Source organism: Mangifera indica, unplaced genomic scaffold, assembly GCF_011075055.1.
Source record: "Mangifera indica cultivar Alphonso unplaced genomic scaffold, CATAS_Mindica_2.1 Un_0072, whole genome shotgun sequence".
Lineage (NCBI taxonomy): Eukaryota > Viridiplantae > Streptophyta > Magnoliopsida > Sapindales > Anacardiaceae > Mangifera > Mangifera indica.
This window is the reverse complement of record NW_025401164.1, coordinates 64,979-89,968: the sequence shown is the minus strand read 5'-3', so window position 1 is coordinate 89,968 and position 24,990 is coordinate 64,979. Positions and strand designations below refer to the sequence as shown.

The window sequence follows — 24,990 nt, the reverse complement described above, 5'->3', positions numbered from 1 at the left end:
TCATTGGTCAAAGGGGAAGATGGTGAGGGAGCGATTGTTGGAGAAAGAGAAAAGAGATGTCGTTGGAGATGACATTGGATTTTGAAAACCAAACTTTAAGGGGGGGGAATGTTATTTTTTAAGGTTTAGGGGGAGAAAAGAAATAAAATTTTAAAGGGTTATAGTTTCATTAACTTTAATAGCTCATGAATGAATAAATAAGATTTTTAAAGTTAAAGTGTGAGAATTTGAGATAAGAAGATACTTTGGGTGGGAAATAGTCCTTTGGCTGCTTAGATTTCAAGATTTACTACTTGATACAAACTTTTTTTTTTTCAATTAGGAATCCCATTCGAGCCTATTCATTATTTTTGGGGTTGAATTAATCACATCAAATGGGATAAATCTCAGTTTTAGTAACCGATTTCATAACAACTGAATCAAGTAATTTAAACGTTGATTTTGATATATCACTAGAGGAGATATGAATCCATATCCTTTTATACATTGAGTTTCCTCTTTTGTCATTCAAACTATTCATTAAGTTTATAATATAAAAAGTTATAAAAGTTGTCACTTAGATAAACAAAATAACCAAAAGTGGATATTTTATCATCAAACAAAGTAAACACTTAGTTGTCAATACAAAATTACTTACAACTAAAAATTAGTAGGGTTGGATTCGAGTCGAGCCAAGCTCGGCTCAAGCTCGAGCTCAGCTCGATCAAGCCTAAAATGAGCTGGGCTTGGCTCAGCTCAATCGAGTTCGAACTGGTTCGAGTTGGCTCGATATATTTTTTTTAAAAATTTTTTATACAAAACGACGTTATTTTAATTAATATATATTAAAAATAATGTCGTTTTGATAATGAAAAACGAACCGAACCGAGCCAAACGTGAGCCCAAAACGAGCTGGCCTTAGCTGAGCTCAAGCCGAACTCAAGCCGCCCATATTTGAACTGAGCTGAGCTCGGCTCGGCTCAAATCCAGCCCTAAAAATTAGTTACGAAAAATTAACTAAGGCTATATATTTCGTAACTAAAGTTATAACTGTCAAATAAATTTATTTATAACTAAAATTTCAGTTGTCAAAATAATAATTTAGTTACCACCAAAATGGTGAATTTTTTTTGCAATTAAACACGTAATAGTCAAAACAAAATTAATTACAATTAAAAAATTAAATGTGAAAAATTAATTTAAGTTACATATTTTGCCACAAAAGTTATATTTTCCAAAAACATTTATTTACAACTAAATACTTAATTACCAAAACAAAATGACTTACAACTAAAAATATAATCGCAAAATATTAATTTTAGTTCTATATTTTGTGACTAAAGTTATGGTTGTCAAACAAATTTTTTTACAACAAAAATTTTAATTGTCCTAATAGCAATTTAGTTACTAAATAAGTTTATCTCTATTTTATAATCAAATTCTTAGTTGTCAAAATATTGCAAAAATTTAATTTTAGCAGCATTTTGTTTCTTTCCACCAATAAAGCGAGGATTGAATAAACGTAATTATTTTTTAATAAAATTATGTGTATATATTTTTAAAATATAATTAAAAAATATAAATGATATATTATCATATGATTAAATAATTTTAAATTAAAAATAAGATAATATTTAAATATATAATAATATATTATTTATATATCAAATTTTTATATAAAATATTACTTATAAACATTAAAGCTCCCTCAAGAAGCTATATTCACAACAATAACTTTGCCACAGCTATTACTACGGAAAGTACAAGGGTAAATCCAACCCTCATTACAGTGTTGATTGAAAAAATCTCAATTATTGTTGAAATTCATTATTATTATGCGCAGATATGTGGATTAAATTGAGACACGCAATCAGTTATTAGCCAGTGGAACTGGATTACATGGAGGAAGTGGAGCTGGAGACTTAGCATAGTTGGAAGATCCTGAAGAGAAAATGCCTTGAAATTTGACTGCAATGGCGGATGCTAAACAACTTCACATAGCTATGTTTCCATGGCTAGCTTTTGGGCACATGATTCCATACTTTGAACTAGCCAAACGGATTGCTCAAAGGGGTCACAAGATCTCCTTCATTTCAACTCCCAGAAACATCCAACGCCTTCCTAAAGTCCCTCCATCCAAATTTATCCCATCACGATAATCTTCCACACAAGAAAATTATATATAAATCAAAATTATATTTTCCTACAGGTAAGGTTTGAGCTTAAATACTTTTCCATGTATACACATATAAATAACATTTTTCACTTAAAATCAAAGTTTAATATGGTTATAGAAAATAAAATTATTATTTTATTTTTACAATTTTGTTTTTCAAAATTACCATATAATCTTAAATTAAAAAGTTAAAAAAATTAAAAATTTAAATTACATAACAACTCACTAATTGTTCTTTTTACTTGGAGTCTCCTCTCCTTCTTCCCTTGGTCCTTTTCTTTTCACCTTCTTTGTGTTTTTTTTATGTTCCCTTGTTCAAAGATTCCAAGATGATATCATTAATATCTTTTGCTTGATTGAGTTGTTGACAACTCGATCAAATGAAAACTGTCATCAACAATACTCATATCACGATGAAAGAAAAGATAATTAAGACTGATAATAGTGAAATTATGATAGTGATGAAGAAGCGATTAAAATTTTTTATTAATTTATTTATACAATTAATAAATGATTGGATAACCATTGCAATAATTAAAATAAGGATTCAAATCAATTTGCATATAATTACGATGAGAGATGACAGTGGGTCATACTGAAAAGAACTAGCTTCGGCATAATCCATTGTGCCGACAAGCCATACTTGGTCAAGATTCGTTATAATGCAGCTCTCACAAGTCAGATCGGCTCGTAAAAATTGTAAGGCCTGCCTTTCTACATGTGTCTTTGCAAACCTTTAGTGGATTGGTCTTACGGCCTAATTTTAATTACATATTTCACAACTAAAGTTATAGTTGTGAAACAAATTAAACACTTAATTGTCAAAATAAAATTACTTACAATTAAAAAATTAGTTGAAAAAATTAATTTTAGTTACATATTTCGCAACTAAAGTTATAATGGTCAAACAAATTTATTTGTAAGCAAAATTTTAGTTGTTAAAATAATAATTTAGTTATCACCAACCAAAATGGTAGAATTATTTTGCAACTAAATACTTAATTGTCAAAACAAAATTACTTGCAACTAAAAAGATAGTTACAAAATATTAATTTTAGTTACATATTTCACAATTAAAATTATAGTTGCTAAAAAAATTTATTTATCACTAAAATTTTAGTTGTCTAAATAACAATTTAAATACCAAATAATTTTATCTCTATTTTATAACTAAAATCTTAATTGTCAATACATAATTATTTATAACTAAAAAATTAATTTTAGTAGGGTATTATTTCCTTCCACCATGAAAGTGGGGTTTAAAAAAAATGTAATTATATTTGTATACTAAGTTCATTTTACTAACCAAAATAGATATTTTTTGCAACTATATTTAATAAGAAATTAAAAAAATGAATTGTTATGTGTATTTTTTATTTTTTTTAATATATAATGACTTCAATTGAGAATTCCAAATGCTTTGCCACTTCAGACGATTCCATTGCTTAATTGCTCCAGAGCTCCCTTCTGATGAAAGATGCACCACAACAGCCTGCCACAACTACTGGTATCCAAAGGGAAAGGGTAAACCCAACCGCCATTACAATGATGATTGCAAAAATCTCAATTTTTTTTTTTTTTAATAAATGGAAATCTGTTCAATTTTGTCAAACGGGGCAAATCTAGATATATAATAATCAAATTTATAATTATTATATCAAATATATCAAGATTTTATTATATATAATCTTACCATCCGATGTTAAATTAATCAATTCAAAATTTTTCCCATATGAATAAAAACCTTTTACAAAGAATTATTTCCTTTGCCCACTAACATTATGTCAATTATTGTTCGTATAGTCGAATTCATTAGTTTGCGCACGTATGTGGATAACATAGAGACACGCAATCAGTTATTAGCCAATGGCATAGAAGAAGTGGAGTTTAAGATGGAGCATAGTCTGAAGATACTGAACAGAAATGGCCTTGAAATTTGATTGCAATGGCGGATGCTAAACAGCTTCACATAGCCATGTTTCCATGGCTAGCCTTTGGTCATATGATTCCATTCTTTGACCTAGCTAAACAGATTGCTCAAAGGGGTCACAAGATCTCATTCATTTCAACTCCCAGAAACATCCAACGCCTTCCTAAAGTCCCTCCAAATTTATCTTCCCAGATGAATTTTGTGAGCCTTACTTTACCCCATCAGGATAATCTTCCACAACACGCTGAGGCCACCAGTGATTTGCCATTTCACAAAATCCCATATCTTAAAAGTGCCTGTGATAAACTCCAAGATTCTCTGGCTGAATTTTTGCAAAAATCCAAGCCAGATTGGATTATTCACGACTTTATTGCTTCCTGGTTGCCACCAATAACAGCCAAGCTTGGCATCTCCGGCGCCTTCTTCAGCATATTCCAGGCTTTGTCAATCTGTTTCTTTGGATCATCATCATCGGCTATGATCAACGGTGAGGATCCTCGTACTAAGCCGGAAGATTTCACTGTTCCTCCAACATGGGTACCATTCAAAACCAACGTAGCGTATCGACTTCATGAAGCAAAGAAATTTTTTGATCATATTGAGATGAACGATTCGGGAGTCACAGATATGGTTCGACTAGGGTTGGTGATAGACGGCTGTGATGTAATAGCTGTAAGAAGCTGCATTGAGATTGAATCGGAATGGATAAATCTCCTCGAAGAGCTTCATGGTAAACCAGTCCTACCTATAGGGTTGTTGCCGCCTTTGGCTTACGACAACGGAGGCGCCCCTGAAAAGGACACCTGGCTTACCATTAACGATTGGTTAGGGAAACACGAGCCAAAGACTGTGATTTATGTAGCATTCGGAAGCGAGTTAAATTTGAGTCAAACTGAGTTGACTGAGTTGGCTCTAGGTTTGGAATTATCCGGGTTACCTTTCTTTTGGGTTCTAAGGAATCAAGATGACACAGTATTTCTTCCATATGGGTTTGAGAAAAGAGTGGAGGGTAGAGGAGTGGTGTGGACGAGTTGGGCCCCTCAACTCAGGATATTAGCTCATGAATCTGTGGGAGCATTTTTAACTCACTGTGGATTTAGCTCAATTATAGAGTCATTATATTATGGACATCCCCTAGTTATGTTGCCTTTCTCCATTGACCAAGGGTTGATTGCAAGAGTTTTTACAAAGAAGAAGGTTGGGATTGAGATAAACAGAAATGAGGAAGATGGAATGTATACGAGGCAATCAGTGTCAGAGGCATTAAAGTTGGTTATAGTTGAAGAAGAAGGAAGAATTTACAGAGAGAAAGCCAAGGAATTGAGGATTTTATTTGCAAATGAACAGATCCACCATCAATACATACACAAATTTGTGGAGTTTCTGCAGAATCATAGGCAAGTTTCAAATCGTTGAAATGTAATTGATTTTATTTTAATAATTTAAAACAATAATATTATGTGTGTAACTTTATACGCAAATAACATGTATCATCAAATTTCAATCACATGATAACATATCATTATTTATACATAAAATTATGCATATAATACTATTCAATTTAAAAATAGATATTATTGTTATTAATAAAAAAAATACTATTATTAACTTAATATATTATTGATAAAATTATGTACACATATTTTTTAATATATAATTAAGTACATAAATAATATAATATCATATAATCAGATGATTTTAATTTAAAAATAAAGTAATATTTAATCATTTATATATTATATATATATATTCTATCATCTACTTTATACATAAATATAAATCACATTTTCCCACTTAAAATTTGGCTTTTAACTCTTTTCCACACCTGATCATATAAATAACATTTATTCATTTAAAATCAAATATTGACATAATTATAAGAAGTGGAATTACTATTTTATTCTTATAATTTCATTTTCTAAAATTATTTATAATCTCAGATTAAAAAAATATTTAAATATCTAAATTATATAAAAATTCATTTTTTTTTCTTTTAAGTTTCACCCCCTCCTTTGTTTTTTTTTTTTTCCTTTCACCTTTTTCAAATTCTTCTTTTGTTCCTCTGTTCAACCATTTCAAGATAATATCATCAATATCTTTTACTTGATTAAGTTATTGACAATTCGATCAAGTGAAAATTTTCATCGACAATAACTCATATCATGAGAAAAAAGAGTCTAGTTAAAACCAACAATGGTGAGGTTATGAAAATAGTAATGGGTAATGCCAACCGATAGAATTTTGAAAGAATTATAATAATTGATTTATAAATTTTCAAAAAGTTTTGAAAGATAATTTCGCATATTAAAAATATTTAGGTACAATATTTAAAAGGGTTATTTAAAAATATTTTTAAAATGTATAGATAATAAAATTATTATTTTATTTTTAGATTATTAATTTTTTAAAATAAAAATTTTAAATTATTATTTATAAAAAAAAAAAAAAAGCTTTTAAGACAGATTGTTTGTTGCCATGCTGCAGTTATACTTTCACAGAATGAGAGGCAGGGAATGTGAAATGACATTTTTTCAGCTGATGCTAAGCCATCCACTAACATTTTTCGCTAGTATTATGACTGAAAAGGATTTGATTTGAGAATTAATATGCGTGCATGTATCTACTATTTTTGAATTGATTGACCAAACATTTTGATGACATTCTTACTTAAAATTTTATCACATTTGTATAGATTCACCAACCTCTTCAATCATCCCTTGAACTACCTCTATTATCCCCGTGCTGCTACCATTGACTTCATTTTGAGGTATATTCGACCAAAAGCCGTTATCTTTTGCAATCTACAATTAACAAACAATGAAGAGGGGGCGAAAAACTATTAGAGTCAATAACAAGCAGAAGCATCTTCTCTCTTTCCATTTTCATTAATAGAGCAATTACTTAATGCAAATTGCTCCCCCATATTCTCATCATTAATGCAAATCTCTTCAAAATTCCCCATATAACTCATAAGCTCCTCTTTGTCAAATGAAGTTTCATAGTCATCTTCACCTTCCTGATAACCAAAATTGTACAAGAGCTTGTCATCTTGCATGAAAGGTTTCAGATTTTTATCATCATCACAAAGAAGTTTAATGTCTTTAATATCAATCGTTGCATGTAAATGATTCTTTAGATCTTGTTTGGACTGGCAAGTAAACCCACAACTCGATCATTTATTTTGTGCCACCTGGCAAACAAAAGGAAATAAAGAATACCAAGCCATGAACTTCCAATGCACATAAGTGTTACCTTAGGTAGATGTGATCTACCTAGTAATGGAAACATTCTTCTTTTTTCCTTTAGATAAGAAATAAAGGAAATATAATTATAACAAGAGGATAATCACAAAAGAGAGAACAGTACACAAAAAATAGGGATCAACCAAGATCAATGTTGTATAGACAGAGCAACTCAGTCAAGAAAAGTTATATTCAACTAAAAAATTAATGCTAGTAGCACAAAATAAACCCAAAACTCCTAAATTTAGTACTTTAAAAATAAGTGTCTTGAAAATTTTTTGAGACCAGCGCCCATTAAAAAGTTAATAGATTTCATCACCCAAACTATTGGTATATTTCTCACATGGTATCTTCAAAAAACCTCCTACTTCTTCCTGCCAAAGCACCCACAAAAAACTATGAAAACTTAATATTGAGTTTGGTACCACCTAACGGCTCTGGAATAGGAATTGTTTCAAAATGAAGAAACCGCATTCTACATAGCTTCAGTATCTGTATATAATTCTTCAATGCAATTACATATTAGAAACATATCAGAAGTGCATTTGACAAAAAAGGGATCTGAAACACAAAATTCATCCATCCAAAACTATTGTTAAACTCAAAAAAAAACTAAAAAAGTTTTCCGCATTTATAAAACTAAGAAAATACATGAAACTGTTCCTGCATTATAGAAGTAGATTTTTTTCGTTTTCATGATAACTCAAAAATGTCCTCAAGCCCGCTTAGCAAACTTAAGTTAGAAATTAGTGCCCTGCTGAACATACAATGTTCAGGAAGAAGGAAAATAGCAGTTTTTTGCCTGCTACATCGTCCTGGAATTTGAACCCAGACCTTAAGGTAGGTAGCCAGCAGCCTAATAGCTCAAATCAATTTTCACTATTTCAAAAATAACTTCCCACAGAATGCCTTCTTTGTAGCCAAAAAGGGTCCAAATTACACAATAACAAACACTAGATTTCTAATAATCAACTATAAACGTGCAAAAATCTAAGCAATCAAATAGCACGATCATACTTGTAACACATTTAAAAAGCTCAATTTGAAAAATAAAATGCGAGCTTTTATTCAACGTAATTGAAACTGACCTGAGAGCGAACATAGTTGATGAGCTTAAACGAGCCATAAAAATCCAAAAGCCGTCCTAATGCCATGAAAATCAAAATGGTGACTTGAACGACAATGCTCGAAGAGTTCATCGCACAAACTGTAATTATCGTCACAGAACAAACGGAGAAAGCCTGATTCTAAGCCGTCTTCTTCGTCGTCGTCTTCTCTCCAATCCCCCCAATCTTGTTCAGTTTCTTCTTCTTCGGATTCTTCTTCGATTCTCTCCTACTTTCCTAGGGTTTCGAAATTGTTGTAGCTGGCCATTGAAAGTTGAAGTGAATTCTTTGCAAAAATGAAGAGAAAGTGGGAGAAAATGTGTAAAGCCCTACGAAAAACCTCCGGTTGAACTATTTTCAAGCTCGGGTCCAATGGGGATAAGCCTAAATAATATATATATATATATATTTAGATTAAAAAAGAACTTCACCAATTTTCAGGGTAGGAGTAAACTACAAAATTTTATAAATATAATAAAAATTTAAGAAATTATAATACATACTTAAAATTAAAAGATGTTAAACGAAATTATTTAAAATTTTAATAATTAAATAAAAATATCTTCGATTCAGAAAATAATTAAACTGTCCTTATATATAAACCTCACATTTTCCATAGGTTTATGGTTCAAATTTAGAGAAAAATTCAGATATCTCACGGGTTTTCCACGGATGCAATGGGTTTTAGTTTTTTTCTATCGACTTATTATAATTTTTGACAATCGAAAATGATAAATAAGGATAGTACATCATCTCACTTCTTGTTTGAATCAATTTATTATTATGAATATTAAGATTTGAGGGAGATTTTAAGGTTTGAATGTTTATGGTTCCGATTTTAAACAATATGTAAATATTTGGATTTTTGGTTGTGTTTGCTTGAATTTTTTTAGGGGTTTTCTATTATTAGATGTGTAGATTTAATTTATATTGAAATTAGAGGCTGAAATGATGATTTATGATCAAAAAGTGGGTTAGATCTGTCAGCGCTACGGTAATCTTCCACGGGCCCCCGTGGGGTGGGGGGGGGGGGAGGGAGAATTTAGCGTTTTCAAAATTTTAGGGAGAGAGGGAAGAGGGGGAGATCCACGGGGATCTTTGGAAAATTTTACACTGAACCGTGTGTTGGGTGAAAATTGACTTGTTTTAAACTATAGGGTCTGTAAGAGATAGATTTTGAATGGTCATAACTTTTGATTTATGAGGAATTAAGGGGTTTGTAATATATCAACGCAAAACTCGTTTTGAGCTCTATAACGACAATCAACTTTGCTGGTTGCACCCAATTTGGACGCCCAAATAAAACTATTTCAGTGTGTATTATGTAGTTTTTTTGTTTTACCAAATTTACGATTTTCTGTTTTTATGATTTTTAGTTTGCTTGTGACTGCGCTAGACTTTTTTGAACGTAGTTTTCAAATTTGGCATTTGTCTCTTTAGTTTTATGTTTTTCTAAACATGTTTTACGATGTAATTACGAAATTTCAGATTGATTTTTCAGTTTTCTCGTTCCTAAGCTATTTGAATATGTAGTTTTCAAAATTTAAGTAATTTTTTGATTGTTCACATTCTAAAGTATTTTAATATATCTTTTTATTCTTAACATGTTATTTAAATATTTTACATATTGTATAATATCAAAATACCCCCATATATTTCTAACATTTTTTAACCCCTAAATTATCATCAAATATCCAAACACCCCCTTTATATGACATACAAACTATATTTAACAAATAAAATTAAGTTTTGAATTAAAATTCATATGAACATTTTTTTACGAATTAATTTATTTGATTTGAATTTAAAAATACGAAATTTTTCTTTCCGAATAAACATGTAGTAATTGATATTAAGTAAAAATGAGAGTGGGAATAAGTGTTTAAGTGATATAAAAAATGTATGTAATGAGAATAAAAGTAAGAGAGTTTATATAGATGTAGTGAAAAGTAATTTTGGTATTTACAAAAAGGTCAGGGTATTTTTGTTTAAGAATAGGAAAATTGAGTATTTTTGTTTAAGAATAAAAAAAAATGAAAATTTTTATTTAAGAATAAGAGAAATAAACATTTTTACTTAATAAAAAGGTAAAATAAATATTTAATATAATTTCCCTATAGATTCATATACACCAATTTTACCAACATATAAAATCATATATAAAATTTTTTTTCCCTCAATTTTTTATAAACTAAATTTCACCCCTTTCTTAATTCTTACAAATGGATAAGGATCCTGTTCCATTTTTAACCTTTTTTCTCACTTTCTTCTTTTACATTTTCAAGTTTTAATTAATTATGTCCATAATAGTATTAACTCTATTATCTGTAATTTGCTAACTTATGCTAGGGACAATTCTTTTTTTGGACCAAAAATTTCCATCAAATCTTAGGGGCGAAAATGTCATTAACTCCGAGGCCACTGTTGGTATCTGCAATCTCACTTTAAGATCGGCTACAGTCTCTTTCTCCTTAACCGGTACTTTCGCTCGGAGGAGCCAACACCACGGTCTACAAAAAGCACCGTTTCCATTAACTTGAAATACTATCAACTCTTCTTCTTACTTTCATTTTAAACCTTTGACTGTTTCTAGCTTCTTATTGACTCTTCTCTCAGAATTCCGACTTCATTCAAGTACGATATTTTTCTCTCCATTATTTCTTAGCTTATTGTATTCAAATATATATTGATCCATTTTAAGCATAACTTAATTCTTTCATTCATTCAAAATCGATTTGTTTTAAGCTATTATCTTATGTTTGGCTGCAGAGAAAGTTGACGATGAAATTGAAAATTTTGAACTTACATTTTAAAGTTAAGAGTAATTGAAAATTAGATGATTGCTATTAATTGCATATTGTATCCTGTAATGCGATCTGATAGTTTGATTTTAAAAATTACTTAATTCAATTTTTTAATTTATGCTTTTATTCTCTCTTTTGTTCACGAGAAATTTGACGTAAATGAAATTGAAAATCTGAAGTTGCTTTTGAAAGTTTCTTGAACCGAAGAGTAATTAATAATTAGGTTATTGATTTTTGTTGCATCTTGATTCTTGTGCCATTATAATGTGATCTGTGACTAAGACTTCTAGATTGACATTTATCTGTAACCTAAATTGGAAGTGAAATATGACTTTGCTTCATGAAGTTACTTGAACTGAAGATGAGTTGAGTATGAGATAATCAATATTTGCGGTGTCTCGTAGCATTGTAATGTGATCTGTTATTTTTGCTTTAGATTGGAATTGGCAATGATCAGATTCAACAATCCTTTTCAGGTCGTGGAGATAGCATTTGGAGTCCAAGGAATTTTGTTCTGATTCAATTTTTAAGTTACCATGGAAGAGTATGTAACATTTCATGAATTATGTTTTTTCTTAGATTTGCAATTAGACTTGATAGTTTGTGTCATCGGGTTATGTCAGTTCGAGTTGCGGGTCAAAAACCCTCAACCATACAACCTAAATTAGAATCGTATCGAAAATTTTCAAATCTAACTCAACTTGAACTATACTAAAGTTGACCTAACGCACTCGAATTGATTCAAAATTATCTATTGTTTGCAATTTCCTAAATGTTTCTAGCATTTTAATCTCTTCACTAAATTTCTCCAGCCTACTATTAACAAAACACCCAACATAATATTTTTTCTTATTTATAAATGATTTAAAAAATTTTATACCAAGATTTTTGAGACACATCAATAATCTTAAAATCCAAATTTTATTCTCATTACTAAAAATTAAAATAAATTTTTAAATAAAAGTCAAGAATAATCGAAATAATTACAACTATATAAAGATACAATTATATGCAGAATGTAAGAATTTCAACTGTTGACGATAATTGTCTTTCATCATTTGTTTAAATGTCCTTCAAATTGCTTTATGGGAAGGCACCCTTAAATTGCTTTTCGAAAAGTACTTTCAAGTCATTTTGAAATTTAAATCTTTATTAAGCGTTTCCTCATAAATCACTTTTGCAATCTCTACAAACACTTGAACACAACACTACAAAAATTGATCAAAATTGTTTTTTAAGTGTTTGGAAGCACTTTGAATGTCATAAAAAGGTGATTCCCAGCAAACATAATTTAGTATAAGAGATTAAACAAGAGTGTGTGATTTTTTAGGGAAGATGCACTGGAGCTTCTGCAGAGATTCCGGCGTGACAGGCATATACTTCTGGATTTTATCCTTTCTGGTAGCTTAATTAAGAAAGTTATAATGCCTCCTGGAGCAGTTACACTAGATGATGTGGATTTGGATCAAGTCAGTGTTGATTATGTTCTTGGTTGTGCTAAAAAGGGTAATATAATTATAGATCTTGTTGCATTTCCTTTTTGAGTAATATCTATGCATGCCTAGATTTGGTTTTTGAGAGACCTCTTGCTCTATTGCTTTGGTTTGATTAATGTAGGTGGAATGCTTGAACTCTCTGAGGCTATTAGAGATTTCCATGACCACACCGGTTTACCCCAAATGGTAAGCTATGAATTGCCCTAACAGTTTATTGGCTAACTTCTTGTAATCTTAGTACGTCATGATAAATTAGTGTACAGGCTGTATTCTCAACAGATTATTGTTCATCTTTTTATTTGTGTTTTTATATATATTAATCATCTTTATAAGCTTGGTCGTTCTGCCTGTTTCAGAATAATGGCGGATCTGCTGATGAGTTTTTTTTGGTTACAAATCCTGAATCTTCCGGTTCACCTCCGAAAAGGGCACCACCTCCTGTTCCTTTTTCAACACCACCTACTATTCCCATCTCAACTCCACCTCCTATGTTTGCATCATCACCTGATGTGTCTGCTGTATCAAGGTCAGAGTCGTTTAACTCCACTCAAGAGAAAGAGCTAACTGTTGATGACATTGAAGATTTTGAGGATGATGATAACACTGAGGAGGTTAATAGTGTTCGACTTTCAAGACGTCGTCTGAATGATGTTGCTGATCTTGTGTTGAAACTACCCTCTTTTGCTACAGGTATTCAACCAAACAATGCCCTAGATGTGTAAAAATTGTTTATTTCTGGTCCATAGGAATCTTAAGAAAAGGATATTCAAGGCCTAATTTGTTTGTGCGTGTTGTGTGGTAAGTTGTTTGCATTGCCTTCTCTTAGTTCTCTGATAAAAGTATGGATAAATAGAACTAGAAACTTGAAATGTGGTAGATTGACATTCATAAGTATTCAACTTAATATGAGCTATTCTCCTAAGCCAACAAATGCAACTTTATTGCTCAAACTGCTGAAGGAAATATGCAGGTGCTTATTTTAATTATGGAGTTTTAATTTTATGCTTTTCACAGATAGTAATACTTTACTCTGTATTTTTATCAGTTGGAACTTGGAAGGATATTCTGGAGTAATCATGTATTTCATGTGATGCTATATTTCTCTTTTTTCCAGTTTGGAAATGCACTAAAAACTTTTGGGTTGAATTTCATAACTAAAACGGTTTATCATGTGTTTTACTGATGCTGTTGTTATTATAATCTAAAAAAAATCTCATGGTCAAATGTCAAGTAGATATGGGGTTCAATGCAGAGTAAGAATATGTTTCAATATACTGACAATTGCCAAAAACTTGCATAATGATAGTCTTGGCTTGGAAGAGATTATGTAGGGCTGGATTCGAGCCGAGCCGAGCTCGGCTTGCAACCAGCTCGGGCTCGGCTCGCAGCCAGCTTGGGCTCGGCTTTGTCTATTTATGGCCGGCTCGAGTTCGGCTCAGCTCGGCTCGTTTTTCATATCAAAACGACATCGTTTTGTGTATATATATGGTCAAAACGACGTCGTTTTGTATAAAAATTTTTTAAAAAAATCTACCGAGCCAACTCGAGCCAGCTCGAGCTCGATCGAGTCGAGCAGAGCCTGACTCGTTTCGGGCTCGAACCGAGCCAAGCCGAGCTCGAGCTCGAGCTGGCTCGGCTCGAGTCCAGCCCTAAGATTATGTATATTTTCAGTTTAAGAGAAGGCACACATGTTTTTGAAGTTGAAACTATTTTTACTTCCACTTTAGAAAGCCCCTATATACTTACATTGAAATTCAGAGAAAATACTCCAATAAAAGTCAGTAGTAGCTCTATAGTTGACTGATTATTGCTGAAAGTTCCTATAATGACATCTAATCTTGCCCTTGTTATGCCTTGGGTTCTTTCTCCTTCCTCTTTCTTGTCCTTCCTGTAGATAGCTACCTTTTTAAAACTCATTTTGTAAAAAACATATCTGTTTAATGTGTTAGACCCCCAAGAATTCAGGAATATTGCAATTAAATTAGGAGTTTGAGTATTTTAGAAATATTAGGATTTATTTACGGGTTTATTAAAGTTTTAAATACCATTAGGAATATTAAATTAGAATTAGGAATACTATGTGGGATCCAATTTAGATTCAAATTAGTTAGTGCCTAGGGTTAGGTTTTTATTGATATGAATAGTAAGGTATTGGGAAGATTTGAGAGAGCTTTTTGGAGAATTAAATTCAACATAGCATTGTTTTCTGGGAGGTGGAGCACCATCAGAGTCTTGAGACGGAGAGCTGGAGGTTTTATGCTTTAAATTGTAATCCTGATATTTTCTGTCAATAAAAATTCTTTACATTCGATACTTAAGATTCAAAAGTAAATGTTGGGTGAATACGGGGTATGTAAAAATATGTTTAGTTTTTTCTTGCTACTACACTGTTTTTGATCATAAAAGTAAATCCAGGGTATGTAAAATTATCTTTAGTTTTTTCTTGCTGCTACACTGTTTGTGATCATAAAAAGTAAATTTTGGGTGAATTAATGTGGAAAAAAATCATATTAGTGTCTGTTGTTTTTTTCTTGCAACCTCACTCTGTCTAAAAAATGAACTGAAGAATGGGTGACACTAGATTCCATTTTAATGGATACTTAACATCATTTAAATGCCTTGCTCATTGGAGTACATTGAATTGTTCAGTGGGAAAATGTTTTGTCGATTTAACTATGGAATCAAAGCAATCAGATATTTCCTTTTGCTCCCTTAGAACTAAAAATGTTATACCACTATGACTGAGCATTTATAATTTTATTTGTGTCTAGAAATACAGTTGTTGTTGATTAACAGAGCATCTTTTAAATTACTCTCTCCTGCTATATTGTAATGAATATCTCACTCGGAGATGCCATGTCATCATGTATTTTTTTATTTTATAAGCGATGATATTATGATAATTAAACTATGGATTGAAAGCCATTGGAGGGCTCCTTTTGTTGTTGTAGTAAAAAAATTTAACACTGACAGAATAGCTTAAAATTTACTGCTGTCTATATATACTGGTTTTGATGGTAAGAATGGAGTTTCAAAGATGTACTGAGTCATGATTCAGTCACATTTGAAGGTTATTTCATGGCTCAAATGCCACGTTTATATTTGTTTCAGTTTCTTTGATGAGTGGATTTGTAGCTCATAGGAAGCTTTGAGTGATACTGGAAATTAAAATGATGACATTGTTTTTTACAGGAATTACTGATGATGACCTACGTGAAACTGCATATGAAGTCCTTTTGGCATGTGCTGGTGCTGCAGGGTAAGCTTTCATATTTTGCTTTGGCTCAAAGATCTGTTTCATCTCTTAAATTTATAAATTTTCCTCTCTCTTAGAAAGTTTTGTAACATTTTTTTGCCATTGCTTTGTAAATATGTTGACACTTTCTTCTTCTTTTTCACTTATGCATTTTCTTCCTTCACAAAAAGCAGAGGCCTTATTGTACCATCCAAGGAAAAAAGGAAAGACAAAAAGTCTAGCTTGTTGAGGAAGCTTGGACGAAGTAAAAATGAAAGTTTTGTGAATCAATCGCAACGTGCACCTGGATTGGTTGGTCTGTTGGAAACCATGCGCGTCCAAATGGAGGTTTAGATACTCATTATTTTAGAAGTAAATTGTTGTGTGTTCTGTCTTTTCTTTATGGACTATAAAATAATTGTATTAGAATTTTTTTCCATAATCATCTTGCAAATCCTATACCATCTTTGAACAAAAGGCATGTCCAAATATCTTCTGTATGATTGAAATGAAGATTGATTGTATGAAGCATTTTAAAGGAAGAGGAATTAGCTATGATTGAAAACTAAATTTAAACAAGGCAATGATAGAACTGATCCTGATAAGTATAACATCACTCTTAAATATGATTTTTCTATGAATCATTTCTCCAGCTGAGTTGGGTTTAAAGCATACAATCTCTTAGCATCCATCCTGTTCAGAGTATAATTTTTCTTGATAGAGAGCATATTAAATCAATGCTGTGTATTAATCAGTTTTTATTAGAGGATATTTAACATTGTATTAATCGGTTTTATTCTTTAATTTCAAGTGGGGCATGGGGAATTTTTTTTTTCCTCCTATGCATTTTAAAGATGTACTAACTATGGTAGGGAACTAAATCTCATGGACTTTTGGAGGTTATGAGTTTTCTGTTTCTTTGGATGGATAACTATCTTGGAGGTTCTGAGTTTTCAGTTTTTATTAATCAGTTTTCTAATTTTTTTTTGGGGGGGGGGGGGGGGGGGCGCTGTGGTAACACTTATTGGAGGATATATAACGCTGTGTAACAGTCAGTTTTTTATTTTTCTTTTTCAAGTGGAGCATGGGAATTTTTTTTTTCCTGCTATACATTTTAAAGACATACCAACGAAGGTAGGGAATAAAATCTCATGGACTTTTGGAGGTTTTAATTTTTCTTAATCTTTCGATGGATAACTATCTTGTCAAAAGGTGCTTTAATGGTGCAACTCTTTTTTTTCAAAGTCCTTGTGTGAACCTTTTTCTTTTCTCTTCATCTCCAGTATTATGCTCAAAGTACTTACCCAAGTTTGTTTGGAGGTTTCCTTTTTCTTTCCCTTTTTTTTAATTTTGAATGTTGCCGAATAAGAGATGCCATGAATGCACTTATAAATTCTCTTGGTCTTGCATTCATGATATATGATTACATTTTAACATTATGTTATGCTTCTTTGATTTTGCAAGTATTTTGGTGATTCATTATCCATGAAATGGTTATTGATGCAGATTTCTGAAGCAATGGACATAAGGACAAGGCAAGGTCTGCTTAATGCTCTTGCTGGAAAAGTTGGAAAAAGAATGGATACGTTATTGATTCCTTTAGAACTGCTATGCTGCATTTCACGCACAGAATTTTCTGACAAAAAAACCTATATACGCTGGCAAAAAAGGCAGGTATGTTCTGTTCCTTTGTTCCCTTTCTTTATCTTCAGTAAGCTTCTAGAATTGATATGTACTTCCTATATAAGAGTATATTTGTTAATTTGTGTCACTGTAGTTGAACATGTTGGAGGAAGGGCTTGTTAATCACCCTGCAGTTGGTTTTGGGGAATCAGGGCGCAAAGCAACCGAGTTGCTTAATCTTTTGGCAAAGATTGAAGATTCTGAGGTATGCACACTGATGCTGCCAATCAATTGGTGTAATATATGCTGCTTTGTTTTTTGTCCATTGAAAATGGGACTCAGAAGTTATATGTTTCTCTTCTTGGTTAGCCACAGTCTTATTGTTACTAGTAAGTCAGCAGATGCTGTTTTTTGCCCAAAGGAACCCAGTCAATGGAATTGCTAGCTGCAGTTTTTTGTTGACTCCTAAGAGAGATGATAATAGCAATTTCATGCAAAGATGCATAAGAGGTACAAAATCATAGGATTCCACAAGTTTGATTTATATACCCAAATTAAACCAAACATAGTAGCTCCGTGTGTAACAAAAATTAACAAGTGCTAATTAGACTAGCACAGCCAGGACACAATATGCTGACTTCGTGTAGCAGCTAGCACCAATACAAAAGGCTAAAGCTCTAAAATTTCCTGTATATCCTAGGGAAAAAACATACCAAAGAGGCTTCTCAGCTTTGGAAGACTTAAGATCATGCATGGTTGACTCAAATTTAAAGGCCGAAATACTTACGAAACCTCCGTTGATGGGAGCTACCTATGATATTAATTCCCCCGCCCCCCTCCCCAACTCTCCCCCTTTTCTTAAGAATTCTTGCTTGATTTTATTTTGATACGAACCTTAGGAGAACCACACTTCAAAAGCTAGCTATTGAGATGGGAGAGCCCAAGGCTATATAAACCCCACACTAGTTGTCCATACTTTTTAATGTGGGATTCAAGTCTCACACCTTGCACTTGAGATCCTAACATACCACCATGCTCTGCAGCCCTGGCGCCCACGCGGACTGGCTGTGCGCTAGTTCTCTGCTAGCCTCGGGCGAACACTGCAATGTCGGCGTCACCACCCGCGTCGCACGATTGTAACTGGAGACATGGTGATGACTCTGATACCAAATGATACGAACCTTAAGAGAGTCACACCTCAAAAGCTAGCTATTCAGATGGGAGAGCCCAAGGCCAAATTAACCCCACACTAGTTGTTCATACTTTTCAATGTGGGATCCAAGTCTCATACCTTGCACTTGGGATCCTAACATATTATATTGTGAATTGGTTAATTTATGCATATTTTACAACAACAAACTAGGAAAACAATCAACCTAAACTAGGAAAAAGAATCAAATCAATCTAAACTAGGAAGAAGAAATATTTAGTTAGTAAATTAGAATTTTAATCCTTAAAGGTTAGAGATTTATTCTTGGTTTTCTACACACCCCCAAGTTGGAGAATAGAGCTGCTTAGGCACCTAACACATTCTCAACTTACTTATAAAGAATTCAAAGCTAGACTTAGGCAAGGTCTTGGTAAGTAGGTCAACTTCTTGAAACTTGGTTGAGGTATATGATAAGTTAACAACCCTTTCTTTCACTTCTCCTTAATAAAGTGTCTATCAATCTTTAAATGTTTAGCTCGATCATGGTGCACTAGGTTTTGTGCAATGCTTATTGTAGATTTGTTGTCACAATAAAGTTTCATATAACTTTGATCAAGAAATCCTCAAGTCTACCATTAGTTGTTTCAGCTGAAGTAGCTAGCAAACTCCCTGTGCTAAGCGTCTAAACTTAACTTCAACACTACTAGGAGATACAATCGACATCTTTTTACTCCTCTAAGTAACAAAACTTTCCCAAGCCTTTGTGTAGTAACTAGTAATGGATCTCATATCTTCAACAAACCTTACCTAGTCAGCATTTGCATAACTTTCAATTCTTCTTTGATAAGTCTTTCAAAACAATAGCCTTTTCCTTGGAGTCCCTTCAAGATACCTTAGGATATGATTGACAACATCAAAGTGTCTTTGTGATAGTGCATGTACAAATTGACTTGTAACACTTACTGCAAACATTATATTCGGTCTAGTGAGTAATAAATAGATGAGTTTACCCACTAATCTTTGCTATTTTTTGTTGTCTATGAGAGGATCTTCTTGAGTACTTTTGCACTCCCAATTCAATTCTAAAAGTGTACCTGCTGATTTGCAACCATTTTTTCAAGTCTCTGACGATAATTCAAGGTTATAGTTTTTCTAAGAGATATAAATCCCCTGTTTGCTTCATGCTACTTCCATACCAAGAAAGTATAGGAGGTTTCCCAAATTTTTGACCTCAAATTTTGTCTTCATGTATTTCTTCAAATTCTTAATCTTTTGGGCATCATCTTCTGTTATGATAATATCCTCCACATAAACGATCAAAATAGATTACCATAATGAGAATCATTGGTAAATAGTATATGGTTAGCTTGCCCTTGATTGTACCCAAAGCCATTCAAAGATGCATATTTTTTCTTTCAACTAAACTATTTTGTTGAGGAGTGTATGCATGATATGTTTGATGAAATATGCTATGATTGGAGAGGAATTTTTGAAAGTCATGAGACATATATTCCTTTCCATTATTAGTGCAGAGAATTTGAATAGATTTTTGAAGAACAATTGGTATAGATTTGTGGGATTGTTGAAAGATAGAATTGGTTTGAGATTTGTCTTTCATGAGATAAACCCAACAAACCTGCATGTAATCATCTATAAATGTAATAAACCAACTTTTGTGAGTTAAACTTGCAGAACAAGCAAGTCCCCAAAATGAATGAGATGAAATGGTTGTGATGATTGATATGAGTGCAAAGGATAAAAATGTCTAGACTGTTTAGCATGCATACAGTCTTCACACTGAAAAACATTCATGTCTTTAATAATAATTTAATAATAAAAAGACATGGATACAATTGTTTTCAATACTAAATCTTTGTCCAAGATGTTGATGCCAAAGAAATACCTCATTATTAGAAACAATATAAACAAAAAAAGGAAGTTGAAAAATCTTTAGAACCTAAAAGAGTTGGAGCACCCTTGAGATGATATAGGCCATTACACTCCTTAGCATAGCCAATGATCATCCTCAAAGGTTGATCCTAAAATTTGTAATGTGAGTGGAAAAATGTTACTACACAATTAAGGTCTTTAGAGAATTTATTGACATAATATATTACAAGAGAATTTGGGAACATGAAGAACTGAGTCCAACACCAAATTAGATACTTTGACCGTCTCACTGCTAGTTACATGGCAAACAAATCCTCTACCACTAAAACGTTTTGTTAGGGAAAGGGTCTACGTGAGGAAGAAAGGAAGGAAAGAAACTGGACAAGGGAGAACAACTGGCCAAGTGGAAGAGTTGACTAGGAGTAGAAAGCACTTTGAGGGGCAGGCAGCAGACACGCACTTTAGGAGACAAGCAACAGACAATCTGAATGAGTTAGTACCCATGCTATAAAAAATTAGGATCACTGAAATACTAGGTGTTGAGGTGGCAACCAGGGAAGAGGCAGATGGCTACAAAAGGATGAATGAAATAGAGAAAGAGGGGAGAGATCAGGAAGAAGAAAAACATTAGTGAGGGAGAGATCCAACCTCTCGAAAGCTGGAAAACGGTCCTAGAGTCCTGTTTTGCTTATTGTGTGTTATTTTGTGAAGGGAGAATTGTACTCACAAAATACAAACAGTCATCTCCATCATTGAAGCCAGGAAGTCATCGCCATTAGTGCAACTGAATAGCAACCAGTTGATCATTCTGGAACCAGGCTCCTATCATAGTGGTATCAGAGCATGACGAGGATGGAGGCGAGGGCAGAAGGAATTGAAAAAGAAATGGAAGACATGAGAGAGAAAATAGGTGAGATGAGTTGGCAAATGGTGGAGCTAAACACAGAAACAAACAACAAAATGGGATGTTTAGAGGCTAGTGTGGAATCTCTCCACGACTACTTACGTGAACTAAGGGAGGCCATCATCGGAAAGGAAAATAGAGACAAGGGCAAAACACCAATGGGGCAAGAGGCATCACCATCATATTCCCCTTCACCACCAGAGGCGACAGCCCTTCCACCCCCAGGGGATGAATGAGTGCTGGGAGTAGAAGAAACAGTTTTAGAAGGAAGGTGAGAGGGGGACTCTGCAGGGGGTCGTCAAGACACCCCCTATCGACGTTTGGATCTTTCGGTGTTTAACAGCGACGAAGCGCTTGAGTGGGTTTTCAAATGTGAGAGGTATTTTGATGTCAACCAATTGAACGAGAGAGAACGCCTCACGGTGGCAAGGGTGTGCATGGAAGGACTAGCTCACGGATGGTTGAAATGGAGAGAGAAGCGAAGGGCATTCAGAAGTTAGGCAGAATTTAGAGAGGCAATGTTGAAACGATTCCGAGGAAGGCATGAACGGACTCTCAGAGAAGAGCTACTAGCTCTCAAGCAGACGAATTCTGTTTTGAAATACCAAGGTCGGTTTGAGCTGCTATCATCGGCGGTGGATGACATGTCAGAAGAGACTTTGACTGACTTATTCATGAATGGGTTGACAAAGGATGTTCGAGCGGAGACCAAGCTTTTTCATCCTAGAGACTTGGAAGAGGCGATGCAACGCGCAGTAAAGATAGAGGAGAACGAGATAATCAATGGAAAATATGAGATCCGACCCAACCAACCCAATCCAAAAAACTCTCCAGCCCATTATACAAATCAAATTACACTCACTAGCCCAACTCGTCCACAACCAACTCGAGCCCAAAGCCAGACAACATCCAACCCTATGTTTAATTTTAATCCAAACCAGGCTCATAATACTAAATCGCCACAAAATGTAGTACCCGACTCAACTTGTTGCACTGAGGATACTCGTTTCATCCCATAAAATCATTCAAACATCCCCCAAAATGTTACAACAACTGTTAGGGCTCTTTTCAACTCAGGTGTAGCAACGTCCACCTGACGACCAGATGGCAATTCACGACGCCTTTCCGATGAGAAGTACTGATCTAAAGTGGAAAAGGGATTGTGTTTTTTATGCGATGAAAAGTTCGTTCCAAGTCACAGGTGTAGATTTAAGCAGCTGAGGGTGATGATAGCATGTGAAGGAGAGGAAGAAGAAGAAGTTGTTGACGAGGAGGAGCCAACGCATATGAAGGAATGTGAAATGGAGGCCACGTTGAACTCAAGTTCAGTCATGGGATTCAACACCCCTAAAACGATGAAGGTGCTAGAAACTATAGAGGGGAAGGAGGTGGTGATCCTCTCGAACAGCGGAGCCACCTATAATTTCATCTCAGATAGAGTAGTTACAAAGCTGAACATTTCGGTGAAACTTGCCAAATTTGTTGTAGTCTTGGGTGACGATCGGAGAGTAGGGGGACTAGGGGGATGGAATTTATGTGGGAGGGAAGGAGAGTTGAAATTAAAGGGGATGTCTCACTTACCCGTTTGGAGACCTCACTTAGAACATTGATGAAATCTATGTGTGAAGAAGGGGAAGGTTACTGGATAGAGATGAGTTCAATCTTGGGAGAGGAAATACGAAATGAAGAGTATTTTGCACCTGAGCTGAGCGACCTGCTGGAAGAATTTCAATCCCTATTTTTCGAGCCACACGGTATTCCACCCTGCCGTCGACAAGATCACGCCATTCGTCTATTGGAAGGAGCCACTCCTCCCAACATTCGACTCTATCGGTACTCGTATTACCAAAAAAATGAGATAGAGTGAATTGTTCAAGAGATGTTATTGGTTGGAATAATCAGACCCAACGTAAGTCCATTCTCGAGTCCAGTAATTTTGGTCAAAAAGAAGGATGGGGGATGGAGATTTTGCGTGGACTAACGAGCATTAAATAAAATCACCGTTCCGGATAAGTTTCCCATTCCAACAATCGACGAATTATTAGACAAACTTGTGGGGGTAGAAATTTTCAGTAAGCTAGATCTCAAATCAGGTTATCACCAGATACGAATCAAAGAAGAGGATGTGGAAAAGACTGCTTTTTGAACACGAGAGACATTACGAATTCCTAGTCATGCCTTTTGGGTTTTCGAATGCTCCAGCAATGTTCCAAAGCATCATGAATGACATATTCAGACCATTTTTGCGAAAATTTGTTTTGGTTTTTTTTGATGATATACTTGTGTATAGTAGGGGCATGCAGGAGCACAAGCGGCACCTCAAGGAAGTCTTGCAACTACTGCAGAAAAATAATTTGGTCATTAACAGAAAAAAAATGCTTTTTTGGCAGTGAAAGAATTGAATATTTGGGGCATATTGTGTCAAGGAGAGGGGTGGAAGTGGACCCCAAGAAGATCAGAGATATGCAAGATTGACCTATGCCGAAGGACATACATGAGCTGAGAGGATTATTGGGTTTAATAGGTTATTATCGAAGATTCGTTCAGGGGTACGGAAAGATAGTAGAACCGCTCACTAACCTGCTAAAAAAAAATGCCTACAAGTGGTCGGAGGAGGCACAGAAAGCTTTCGAAGACTTGAAGGCAGCCATGACCTCTCTTCCAATTTTAGCCATGCCTAATTTTTCCAAAGAATTTATTGTAGAAACAGATGCTTCAGGGTGTGGTCTAGGTGCCGTCCTTATGCAAGAGAGGCGTCCCATCGCATTTCTAAGCAAAGCATTATTAATTCAAAACAGGGGAAAATTAGTATATAAAAGAGAGTTGATGGCCATAGTGTTGGCCTTCCAAAAATGGAGACATTATTTTTAGGGAGACACTTCAAGGTGCGTACAGACCAAAGGAGTTTACGTTTCTTAACAGAACAGCGGATTATCGGTCATGAGCAGCAGAAGTGGTTGGTAAAAATGCTAGGATTTGACTTCGAGATAATTTACAAGCCGAGGTGCGAAAATAAGTTGGTTGATGCTTTATCCAGGAATCCAAAATTCAGTAATGAATTTAAAGCTATCTCTGTTAGTCAGATTATGGGAACCGAGGAGGTACAGCAGGAAGCATTATAAGATGAAAAACTCCAGCAACTTACTTAGAAGTTACTCGGCCAACAGGGAGACTGTAAAGGTTATGCTTTAAGGAATGGTACTCTTCTCTACAAAGGTAGGTTGGTCTTACCCAAAGGGTCCAGATTTATTCCCATGTTTATCAAGGAATTTCATTCCTCTCCTTATGGTGGGCACTCGAGGTTCTTTAGAACATTCAAGAGGATAAAACAAGTGTTGTTTTAGGAAGGAATGAAAAAGGATATAAAACAATTTGTGGCTGAATGTGATGTATGTCAAAGAGTCAAATACGAAGCAATGCCGCCCGTTGGCTTACTACAACCATTACCGATACCA

At 33.8% G+C, this 24,990-nt stretch overlaps 2 protein-coding genes across 4 annotated transcripts in view; both read left to right on the top strand.

Annotated features, from left to right (window-relative positions):
- Window positions 1-4,020: 4,020 nt before the first annotated feature.
- Window positions 4,021-5,592, top strand: LOC123207336 (putative UDP-rhamnose:rhamnosyltransferase 1). The gene has a single exon (XM_044624710.1). It carries the CDS (start codon window positions 4,101-4,103, stop codon window positions 5,499-5,501), a length of 1,401 nt encoding a protein of 466 aa, XP_044480645.1. The 5' UTR covers window positions 4,021-4,100; the 3' UTR covers window positions 5,502-5,592.
- A 5,249-nt stretch (window positions 5,593-10,841) lies between these two features.
- LOC123207333 (protein unc-13 homolog) overlaps window positions 10,842-24,990 on the top strand; it is a 29,152-nt gene continuing 15,003 nt past the window's right edge. The window contains exons 1-9 of one of the 3 annotated variants that reach the window (XM_044624709.1): window positions 10,842-11,067; window positions 11,714-11,781; window positions 12,568-12,743; window positions 12,855-12,919; window positions 13,090-13,423; window positions 15,926-15,992; window positions 16,163-16,316; window positions 17,475-17,642; window positions 17,746-17,856. In XM_044624709.1, the coding sequence (XP_044480644.1) occupies window positions 11,774-11,781; window positions 12,568-12,743; window positions 12,855-12,919; window positions 13,090-13,423; window positions 15,926-15,992; window positions 16,163-16,316; window positions 17,475-17,642; window positions 17,746-17,856 (1,083 nt within the window). In that variant the 5' untranslated portion in view covers window positions 10,842-11,067; window positions 11,714-11,773. Of the gene's footprint in view, window positions 11,068-11,673; window positions 11,782-12,567; window positions 12,744-12,854; window positions 12,920-13,089; window positions 13,424-15,925; window positions 15,993-16,162; window positions 16,317-17,474; window positions 17,643-17,745; window positions 17,857-24,990 lie in introns of all 3 variants that reach the window. The other 2 variants (XM_044624708.1, XM_044624707.1) reach the window with 2 other exon arrangements.